The sequence below is a fragment of the Rattus norvegicus genome, chromosome 13 (genome assembly GCF_036323735.1).
Source record: "Rattus norvegicus strain BN/NHsdMcwi chromosome 13, GRCr8, whole genome shotgun sequence".
In the NCBI taxonomy this organism is placed as follows: Eukaryota; Metazoa; Chordata; class Mammalia; order Rodentia; family Muridae; genus Rattus; species Rattus norvegicus.
Window position 1 is genome coordinate 96,263,252 of NC_086031.1, and position 11,614 is coordinate 96,274,865.

At 45.7% G+C, this 11,614-nt stretch overlaps 1 protein-coding gene across 14 annotated transcripts in view; it reads right to left on the bottom strand.

The window, feature by feature from the left end:
* The window catches only part of Enah (ENAH, actin regulator), a 120,405-nt gene extending 113,815 nt beyond the window's left edge, over positions 1-6,590 (bottom strand). For 6 of the 14 annotated variants that reach the window (XM_063272499.1, XM_063272498.1, XM_063272496.1 and 3 more), the window contains exon 1: positions 658-5,876. In XM_063272499.1, coding sequence (XP_063128569.1) covers positions 658-722 — 65 coding nt within the window. In that variant the 5' untranslated portion in view covers positions 723-5,876. Of the gene's footprint in view, positions 1-657; positions 5,877-6,144 lie in introns of those variants that run through there. The other 8 variants (XM_063272503.1, XM_063272502.1, XM_063272500.1 and 5 more) reach the window with 3 other exon arrangements.
* Positions 6,591-11,614: the final 5,024 nt, after the last annotated feature.

Here is an 11,614-nt window from a genome sequence, read left to right on the forward strand (position 1 = left end):
AGCATTACAACAGATCACCTTTTTTCCAACAACGTGCAAATATGTTCTGCTATGTAGACTGAATTGTGTCCTCACAATTTATATTGCTGATGTCCCAAACTTCGGGAAAGCGGCTTAACATTTACATCGCTTTTCAACATAAACTTGTAAGGTGTTAGCCTTTCCTGGAAGTGGAGTTCACATTCTTTCTTACCAAGCCCATTTTGTGTGCCAAGTGTAACTCATTTGGAGACAGAGCTTTTAGGAATTAACTACAGTTGAGTGACCTCTAAGACAATGAGATTGATGGCTTCGTCAGGAGAAAGAAAAACCTCTAGCCACCCTCCTAGCCCTATTACCATGCCCCAACTGACAACAAAGAGCCCTCACCAGACCCCGCCAGCCCTAAACTCCCCTCTCCCGCTTTGAGAAAACAATAATTCTGTCGTGAACATCATGAAACGGGTATCTCAAATGCTGAGAAATGAAGAGAGCAGTAGTTACAGAAGAAACAAGCTAAACCAAGAGATTCCTAAGTCTGTGGCTCAAATTTGAGTCTCCGATCAGACAGTAAAAAAAAAAAAAAAAAAAACAGAAATATTCTTCTATCTAGTAATTTAGTGTTTTACAATAAAGTCAAGGAAATACGGCCCAAAGAGCTCTGGAGTTAAAACAAACCTGATTCTGAGGCTCTGGCTACTTCTGAGCTTTGGTATCGAGTAAGATACAAATTCTACATCCATTCTTGTAGTAGTGATGCTGCTGGTTTTTGTTCAAGTGACTTTATTAATCCCTGTACCTAAGAATACTATACTATACATCCCACCAGAGCTGTGCCCAGTACAGTTCTAGAATGTTACAGGCACTCCAAAGCTGTGACTGTGACTGTTAGCCCGTAGGATTCCAAAAGAATGCCCGTCAAAGGCAAACGCATTGGCGTACAGACAGTACTGGTCAAGTATTTTACTGGTAACATGAATATGAAAATACAGAACCTTGGGCTAGTGGTATGACTTGAGAGTGGAGTATTAGATCCCTTAGAACTTAAAAAAAAAAAATTGGGGTTACTCAGGTATAACAAGGAAGGCTCTTTGCTCCGTGTCTTCCCACAATGCAAAGTTCTCAGGCTTTTATTATACAGTGCCACTTCCCGTGATAACTCAGACATCTCTCTAACCTTTACTTCTCAACGCCATCGATCTCAAAGAGGAGGTTGGGGGACGGAGGGGAACATAAGGGCTTAAGGATTCACTACCCAGCAACTACATAAAACTGACATCTCCTTTTCTAAACACCTCCTTACTCTCAAAATAAAGACTAGGTATTCTTAAAGTTACACAATGACCCCTGCTCTAAAGTTGTACGTAAGATAAAATATTGAAGCGACTAATGTAACTTCTTCCTTACATTCCAAACAGTGACTGCCTAATTACTTTGCTTATTCCAAAACCCTGAATATTAAAGGTGAAGTAAATCATATCTACTTATCCATACATATATCAATTATAAAATTGACGTTCAAAACAAAAACAAAAACAAAAACAAAAAAAAAAACACCCTGGGGCTGGAGAGATGGCTCAGCAGTTAAGAGCACTGACTGCTCTTTCAGAGGTCCTGAGTTCAATTCCCAGCAACCACATGGTGGCTCACAACCATCTGTAATAGGATCTGATGCCCTCTTCTGGTGTGTCTGACAGCTACATTTTACTCATATATAATAAATAAATCTTTAAAAACAAAAACACTCAAAATGTAAATAAGAAATACTCAAGTTAATAAAAAATGAAAATGAGGGCTGGAGAGGTGGCTCAACAGTTAAGAGCACCGAATGCTCTTCCAGAGGTCCTGAGTTCAATTCCCAGCAGCCACATGGTGGCTCACAACCATCTGTAATGAGATCTGATGCCCTCTTCTGATGTGTCTGAAGGCAGCTACAGTGTACTCATATATAATAAATAAATAAATCTTTAAAAAAAATGAAAATGAAAATAAAAAAAATATAAAATAAAAACAAAAACAAAAACAAAAAAAACCCAAAAAAATCCTGAAGACGGCCTGGTGGTGGTGCATTCCTTTAATCCAAGCATTCAGGAGGCAGAGGCAGGTGGATCTCTGAGTCTGAAGCCAGCCTGGTCTACACAGTGAGTTTGCAGGACAGCCAAGGTTATTAAAAAAAAAAAAAAAACAAATTCGGTCCCCAGATCTGGGAAAAAAAAAAAAAAAGAACCAAAAAAAAAAACAAAAAAACAAACAAACAAACAAAAAAAAAACCCTGCCTTGAAAAAACAAACAAACACCCCGAATATGTAGCTCCCACTTCTAAAATAAACCTCTGTGGAAGAGTCACAGCTGCAAGCACATCCCTTCCTGGATATGTATCTTAACATTACAATGCCCTGAAATAATGGGATTACCTTCTACCAATACGTTCAATTAACAAGACGGAATCCTCTGTCCCTTCATTGCACCTCTATATGCATATTAAATTTATCATTGGTGTTAGTTGAGGGAGCAAAGCCATAGAGTTTCAAAGACTTATCATATACACAAAAAGAAAACTAAAAAAAAAAAAAGGTTCCTCACCTACCCAATAAGGCTGGGCACAAAACGGTTAGATAAGTAGCATTCCTGGAACCACTCTCTGGACCCATGTGTCAAGCAAACTTTACCAATGAATGCCTGGCATTCTTCCCCTCAATCCCTGGAAATGTAACACTGCCCTCATCTGCATGTTATCCCCTACCCATTGGACTACATTAGCAAAATGCAACCTAGTTGACAACCTTAAATAAGGTCAACAGTTAAGCAAACTGTCCAAAAGTTTTGTACAACTAGTCTAATGTAACTTTGTATCTCAAAACAAGGGAAGCACACAAAGCACCTTCTGAATTCGATCCTCACAACCCAGGAAAAGAATCACCCAGCTTTGAATCGGGGTACAGATGTGTTCAGTTGGCAGAATGTTTGTCTTGCGAGCCCTGGGTAGACATCCCAGCACAGCATAAAGCCTGTAATCCTAGCATTCTAGTGGTGGAGGTGGGAGAATCAGAATTAAGGTCATCCTCAGTTATACAATTGAGTCTCAGGCCAGCATAGAATACATGAGACCTGTCTCAAAAAGCAAATGAGTAAACTATATACAGCTTTACACATATATACCTTTTTATCATTGATTTGTATATGTAATATGTAATACTGGGTGTGTGTGTGTCCATGAAATTATATGCTTAGCTCATAGTCACTCTAAGTACCTTTGGTCAAATCCTCATAACCACATTATGCTTTTTTAATATGAGAAAGTCTGAGTATCTAGTGCTACAGTAACCAAGACCATACAATATGGCACAAAAATGTCAATCCAAAATTTTCTGAGCTCTTCCTAGAAATCAGACCTATAGGAAACTATTTTAATTATAATAGGTTCTTCTGTTTAACAAAAGAGAAAGAGAAAAATTTGAGTGGTCAACTAGTTTTTAGAAGATATAATCCCATACACACTTTTCAGTCACAAAGAATCTTACATGCTTTTGAAACATTACAAATGAAAAAAACAGTACAGAACCAAAACTCAACAGGCTACTACAAATCTCTGTTATTTTTTTGGTTTGTGGCCTTTTCCACCCTCAACTCATTCCCTGTCCTTGTAAATCAAAACCTAATAAATCTATACATAGCACTTTACATGTGGAGCGTATCTCAAGACTTTCAGGAATGCACAGTTCCCTTCTGTATAAGAAGGGTACACTATGTGACAAAAACACGCTGTTCCTAAAACTAAAACATCTGAGAGAACCTACCACAAATACTCAATTCTGTAAGACACTTATTACTTCAGAGTTCTGACCAACTTAATGGAAATTCCTACACAATATTCCTATTTCTGGGTGGCCTTTGAAACACCAGAACTATTCTTCATATAACCTGGGGGACGGGGAATCCATTCCATTAAAAGGTTAACTTTCTCCTACAGCATCAGAGATTACCTCATACCAAGCCACACTACCCTCACAGCTATCTAAGCAACTGCTCACACCCAGGCTGCACACACTAGCTGCTGAACAACCCAAAGCCTTTCAAAGTGAAAACCTAGCCGATCCTCTTCTCTGCTCCTAAATTATTCAAAACCAGCCTACAAAGAATTACTGCAGACTGCTCAAACTTCTCAGACCTGAAGAGGACCTTCTATACTAACACTGCTGGAAGAACCTCAGTGTGATTTCTCTCTCTACAACTAATATGATATACACAAGAAAGCAGCCTTATAAACAGACGTTATATTTTACTAGAAACTAGAATTTCTAAGTCCGGACGTGATTTGACTGACAGCGTATGGTATTTAAGTTTTACCAAATACTTCAAACTTTAATATGCTTTTTTTTTCCCCCATAAGCTTTCAAATGGCTTTAATCAAATGCTAAAATACCCTGCTTCATTTTGTCCTTTTATTGTTTTAAGGAAAATTACTGCAAGTCTGGAAAAAAAAAAACTATAAGCTACTATAGCATTAAGTCACCGAAGTCCAAATCAACAGTATGTAATGTTGCCAGCCAGAACAGTCATGTATTTAACAGTTTCTGAATTTTCAAGGCCATCAATAGCTTAGGGGAAAAAAATGCACAGAAATATAACTGAAATGTCTCAACCTGCATTTTACAAAGATTAATCTTGGTTTCTATGCCATAATTACTTTTTAAACGTTTGAAATGAGTTGTGTGGAATCACCCCGGAAAAGGGGTCACTTGGCAAAAATTTAACACTAACATAAAGATCTGTCACTTGGAATCCGGAAAATTCATAGTAAGCCTAAGTGAACCCAGCACATAAAATATACTGAAAAGTGAAGTGGGACTGTGTTCAACCCTGATTTTTTTTTTTTTTTGGAGGGGGGTTAATAAAAGCTAAAGTTTCAAACAGAACTTACTTAAAATAAGGGGGAAAAAAAAATCCAAAGACAACATTTTTCAGGCCAAAGAAAAGGAATTTGTAGATATTATTCAAATCTCATTTCATTACATTATAAAGGTCTTGGCAACCGTCGGCCATTAATCTTTAACACAAAGGAGATTCAAATCCAAATGGACTGAAAGACTATCTCGGGAGGAAGAAACAGTAATTTACTTCATCCACAATTGTTTAACCTGAAAGGGAGGCCTTTAAGGATGATAACGCAAAATGCATCACCCTCCAGTCTACGAAGTCCCCTTTCCCACTAAGTCTTGCGCCAATCCAAAAGCAGGAGGTTATGGACACAAAACAAGCTTAGGAAAGGCTTGGGGTGGGTGGTGGGTGGTCTCCAATGAATGACACACCACATCATGGTTTATTCTCCTACACAACTGGAGAAACAAAAATGAAAAAAAAAAAAACCCACCACACCATATGTTTCACCGTATCAATCAAAAAGCATTTCACCACGGTACATCCAAGCCCTTCCTTTGGGGCTGAAGAGAAAAATAATTGTATTGATTACAGAGGAAGGGAAAACGCTGCTGCTTCTGCTGCAATGCAACACTGCCTGCTAGGAACCGGAGAGAAGGGCTTTCCAAACAAAACCCTCCCCCGCCCGGGCTTACAAACCTCAAACAACTTATCCCAGCCTTACACTGTCCCCCGCCACTGGAAACCTAGTAAATTCTCTCCCTTCCCCCACCATCGAGAAATTTCACCTTTCCCCGCTCCTCTGCTTTACCCCTACCAGAGGCACTTTATTCCCCGCAGAGATTTCAAACCTTTCAAACTTTCCTCCCCACCCCCCCTTTAATTAAACACTAGAGCTTTGTACTAAAAGTGCAGGGGATTTTTACATATACACGGAAAATACCTGTTTCTCGGCAACAAGCACGCTACGACTATCGGGCCCCTCCCCATCTCCTGGGTTTCGTTAGCCCAGGCTGGGGGAGGGAGGGAGGGAGGGAGCTGGCATATTAGATTGAGGAAGGGAAATCCTGGGTGAAAGAAGAGCATCTGAGGGAACACGGGAGGAGCCCCCTCCCCCAAATCAGAGAGGCTGGGCTGGGCGGCTGGAGAGGAGAAACCAGAAAGGGACAAAAGGGAGCGGGGAAGAGCCAGGAGAGCCGAGCCGGCGCCGCGGGCCGGGGCAGGCGGGTCCGCGCAGAGCGGTCGCGGCGCCGCGGCACAATGGCTGGCGGCCCGCGCGCCCCTCACCTCATGGTGCCGGCGGCGCCGAGGCTTCTCCGGCGCGGGAGACGCCGAGCGGAGGGTCTCTTCTCAGGCGGGGAGGCGGACGCCGCGGGGACGCACGAGCAGAGGCGGCTCCGGCTCCGGCGGCCGGGCTACACCATCTCCGCGCGCAGAGGCGAGGCGCCGGCCCGCCGAGCGCGAGCGACCACGGGCTGAGGAGGGAGCGCGGGGCCGAGGCGCCGAGCGGGTCCCCGGCGGCCGCCGCCTCCTCCGCCTGCGTCGCCGCCTCCTACCCGCCGAGCTTCGTCCGCTGCCTCAGACGGGAGCCACCGGGGCCGCGCGCCCGTCCGTTCGCCCGCCCGCCGCTCCAGAGGCCGCTCCAAGTGCGCCGCCGCCGCCGCCGCCGCCGCCGAAGCCCTGAGGAACCGGCAGCTGCTGCAGCCGCGGGAGGAGAGCCGGGCTCGCCGCGGGGCGCCGGGGGCGGGGCGGCGGAGGAGCACGCAGGCGCCGCCCTCCTCCCGCCGCCCCCGCCGCTCCCGCTTCGCCCGCTCCCCTCCCCCTCCCTCCCGGGGCGAGGGGCGGTGCGCACGAAGGGGCTGCGGGGCGGCGGCTGAGGCGGCGCGGCGGCCGCGGCCCTTTGTTGCCGCCCACCCCGCTTCGCGCCCCCTGCGGTCCGAGGGGGCTCAACGCCCGCTCTGCCCTTGACCTCGCTCCCCTGCCGCGGCCCTCCCGCAGCCCGGAGGCCGAGGTGAGGAGCGGACCGCGGGGGGGCGTGACTAGCCGAGCCCGATCGCGGAGAGGACCCGGGGGCGCGGGCCGGCATCCCCCACTGCGCGCCCCCGCCGCGGTGCGACTCCCCCCTCCCCGGGTGAGAGGCGGGGTGTGGGAGAGTCCCGAACACGCAAAACGTGGCCATCGTCGTCCCCCGGATTCCCGAGGACCCCGGAGCGTGCAGGACCTGGGGACCCGGCCGACGCGCGCACGGTACTGGGATGACTGCACAAACACACGCGCGCGCACAAACACACAAACGCACACGCACACAGCTAACGCATCGGTGTCGGAAAACGCGGTGGCCCGAGGCACGCGGAACCCTGTGCAGCCGCGAGAGACGCAGCCCGTGGAATCCTTTCTGTCGTCACCAGCTGAAAGGGAATCCCGGCCGGGGGCGGGGAGGGATGGGAACTCAGGATAATTTTAAATGTTCTGTCTTTCACCTAGTCTGGAGCTCACCTCCTAAAGGTAGATAGAAAATACTAACGCAGCAAATGGTTTACAGTCAGACGGTGCAGGGGGCCCCCTGAGAAGCCCGAATATGTGCGTGGGGGTCGGGGAGTGGGGTGTCGAATAAAAACAACAAATCCAATGACTTAATAAAAATTTAAGACTGAGAGATAGCCTGCTTGCGTGTGCAGGCTACAGATGACTAGGGTAGAAAGGATTTTGCTGCTGCACAGTTCCTAGCACATCCAAAATGGAGGACCTACCAATACTGCAGGAATCCATTCAAAAGTTTGATGTTCCATAAAAAATGGGCTGCGGTTCTAAAGACACTTAGGAAGGCTAGCCATGTGTCCACTTTCAAATGACAAGCGAACAAATCCTAGTCATCCCCGGTCAGTGCCTGAATTGTCTGGAGAAACAGTTTAACCTGTTTTAACTATGAAAAACCTCCTGGTTTCAGAGCTCAACAAAGACAACTGGCTGTTTGGAAGGAAGCCCGGCAAGAAGCAGTGACCTAGAGCTGTGGCACAGGACCAGGGTGGCCTCGGGTAGTAAAAAGCACGGTGCCTCTGCCCTAAACATGGTGTACTTGAAGAACACTAATTTCCACCCACATAGCTAATTACAGCTTGCCATCACAGAGCATTTTATTCAAGGATCTCCAAGGACTGAAGAGAAAACAGTCTTGTCAGTCAGATGTCCTTGTTGCCCATATTACAAGAAGAGACAGAAATATACATCTCAAGCAACCTCAGCCTCGTGCCTTATCAGTACAATAGCCATGATTAGGAAACATCGCAGCTATGAGGTGCACTGTCTGTATAAATTACTGTAGTTTAAAGCGCTTGTACCCCAAGTGCTCAACAAGTTAGCAAATGTTTGCTGTGGAAGCCTTTATTCTTGGGGAAGAAAAGTATGAATGCCTGTTGAAATCATCTTGGGGAAAGAATTAAGACACATTCAGCCATAAGCCACACCAGCTTTCCTCAGTTCTTCCACACCGATGTAGTAAGTGTGGCCAAACTGATGTTTCGGATAAAAGTCTTACCACCCCCACAGGAGGTGGAGATACTGCTGAAATCACTCAGACTGTCTCTTCTCAGTGACAAGACATGCTGATAAAAATTCCTTGCAAATGACGTCGTAACCTGCTTCTCATTTTTGCCAGTCAGCCAATCCTTTTCTAGAGAAGTCGTGTTATCACCATCCTCTTTATCCTACCGGCTAATATCCCGGTGGTATGAGTACCAAATTAAGTGACCCAAGAGGAAAATGCTATTCTTGTTTTCTGTGTTTATTAAAAATGTACCAGCCAAGAACGTTGGCCGCCTACACCCATTTCCATCCTTTCTCATGGCAGCCTGCCAGTTCTCGAGCTGGTCACACCATTGCCTTTGGATTTAGATCTTGCATTGGCCGCCTGACCTCCGAAGGTCATTTTGTGGAAAGGCGGTTTGTCAGCTCTGACACAACGTTACTTCTTGTTCATATTCGGTCTAACATCGAAAGGAGAAAACAGGAGCTAGAAACAAACTAGTCCTGGTTGAGGGGGGAATGTTGTGGAATGAGTTACTGTATAGAATGGAAGAATTTTAGGGATGGGAGGAATCTTAAGACAGTCAGTCATTTTTAAGAAGAGGAGTGTGACGTCGGATAGGTTAAGTAGCTTGCCCGTTGCCACGTAGTGCCTTGTGGTAGAGCTGAAGCTCAAACCCAGGATTCCCATCTCTCAGTCCCTTGTTCCTCCTCCCCCCACATCATACAGACATCCTGTTGTATAAATAAGAGTTCCCTTAGAAAAGAAGTACAGCTAATTTTGTCTCCTTATAAACCTAAACTCTCCCTTAAAGATTAAAGTTGGCTTGACCGAGTCATTAAAGTCTTCGAAATGATTTCAACTCTGTGATCTTAGAGCTGCCGGTCTCAAACACAATGCCTGGACCAACATTGAGGGACCTGATGCTTGAAAGATGAATGAAAAAAATTAATCAGTGAGTGAATAAACAGTTGCCCTAAGATATGGAAGACACTGTTCAGAAGAAACACACGTGTGTGCTTGTGCACATGCATAAGCTAGGGATCTAACCTTGCTTCACATGCTAAGCTGGGCATACTCAACCACTAGTTGCATCCCCAGCTCAAACTTTCTTCCTGACACGAGTACATAGATCTCTGCTTCCCCTCACCGAGGCTTTTCACCCCAGTTAGGTCGAGCAGAGTGACCCACGCTGCTGGAAATGAGAGAGGGCATGCTTCTGCGGCTGATAGACTGGTTAAGGGAGTCTGAGGGCTTCCCCGCAGCCGGCCTTGTTTAAATTCATCTGATAGCATCAGTAGGCTTGGCCTCCATTTATGGACATGAAGAGGAAGCATGACTAATGCTTCTCTGCCATCAGAAAAATCACTGTTGAGAGCTGCAGACCTTCCCCTTCCTCAGCCCTTGAAAGTTTTCCCCGGAGTCACCTGGGATGGCTGAAATGGAAAAGGAACGTGGGGTGAGCTTTACTGCATACATGAGGATTGTATGCAGATCCCTGGCAATTCACAGTAAATTGTCTCCCCTAGCCACCCAAAAAAATGATGGGAAAATGATGTAGAGTGTGACACTCAGCAGGATTCAAGGGTTGGTTTGTTTTTTGTTTTTGTTTTTTTTTCTTAAATACCTTTTACTGCTCCTCTTTCAGCCTTAGTTGCCAGTATATAATCAAAGTTCAGAATCACTACCAGAAGATATTAGAAGAAACCATTGGCCTTGCCAACACTTACATTCCTTCCCATATCCCGTTTCTCCTCCCTCCCCCTTCTGAAGTGGGGTCTACCTCGTCAACTTCACTTCTTTCTTTGCAGAGTCTCGTTCTTTGTTTTCGCTCGCTAGTGCTTGGCCTTGAGGTCACGTTCTAGATAGTACAGTGCGTTATTTCTACAAAGTTCAGTCAAGACTGCATTCATGAACGTGGGCCCCGTTTCTAGACAATGATCCAGCCACGTGCTTTGGAAAATGGTTACCAGCAGGTATGGTCCTAATCCAATTCAGAACCTTTCTCTTTATTTTCCAAAGTCTAGCAGGTAGCCTGGGGGTGAGCGTGGGGAGTGGGGACAAAGGGATTTCATTCTTTCTCACATTGAATTGACTTCTATTTACTGTCACCAAGTTTGCTAGACCATGCAGAAGGTTTTCGAGGACATTATGATCAGGTGACAAGTGACCTTGGAGTGTTTCCTCAAGATGTGATCAAAAGAACTGTCAATGACGATTATTTTCTGGCGGTTCACAACTAGGTGTATCCTGAACAAATTTCCCCCAAATTGACACACACTGCTTAACCCTTCCTCCTTCATAGCTTTTTAATCTGTCTTTCAGGTAGGGTTCACAGCTCATTAAAAAAAATCCCAATTTTAATTCTCTTTGGAAAAAAAAATATGGTTGCCACCAAGATAACCTGACCAAGTTCTAGTTTGAAAATTACCTGTGAATTGCTGTGGTGTAGGCCTGATAGCTCCACACACAGGAGGTAGAAGAGGGAAGATCAGGAGTTCAATGTCATCTGCAATAACAGAGAAGTCCAAGATGGGGCTAGCCTGGGCTGTTACCTTTAAGTAGTCTTTAGCACCACTTCAAGATGAAGTAAATATTGGTACTGTATGAGGAGCTGGAACCCTTTCCTGGCTGAATATTGTAGTTGGGAAATAAACTGAGCAGAGAATGAAAGGAAGGAAGGGAGGGGGGGAGAGAGAGAGAGAGAGAGAGAGAGAGAGAGAGAAGAGAGAAAGCCTTTGCACGGTCAGCCTGCACATGACCCTGGGTTTGACTGACTAGCATTGGGGGCGGAAAAAAAAGCCCAAAGGGGAAGAACTTTGTTCTCATTTCTGTCCTCTATACAAATACTGCTTTAATGGGATTGGACAGAGACATGCTTCAGATGTGAGAAGAATTTGTTAGTAGGAAATGAGAAAGACCAGTACCGCAGCCCACAGTAGAAGAGCTCTTTTAGTTCTCTACTTCCGCTGATTAAATGCATGGGGGGTGGGGTGGGGTGGGGGTGTTCAAGCATGCCTGTAATCCCATCCCGTGCAGAATAGAGACAGGAGGAGCAGTTCAAAGTCAACTTCAGCGACAGGAGCAAGATTGAGGTAACCTGGCCTGTATGAGATCCCACCTAAAGTAGAAAAGGAAGGAGGAGAAACAGACAGAGGGCTGGGATCTGGGAGTTGGGAGTTGGGAGGGAGTTGACTATGGCCTATCATGCTCAAGGTCCCAGGTTTTGTCTCC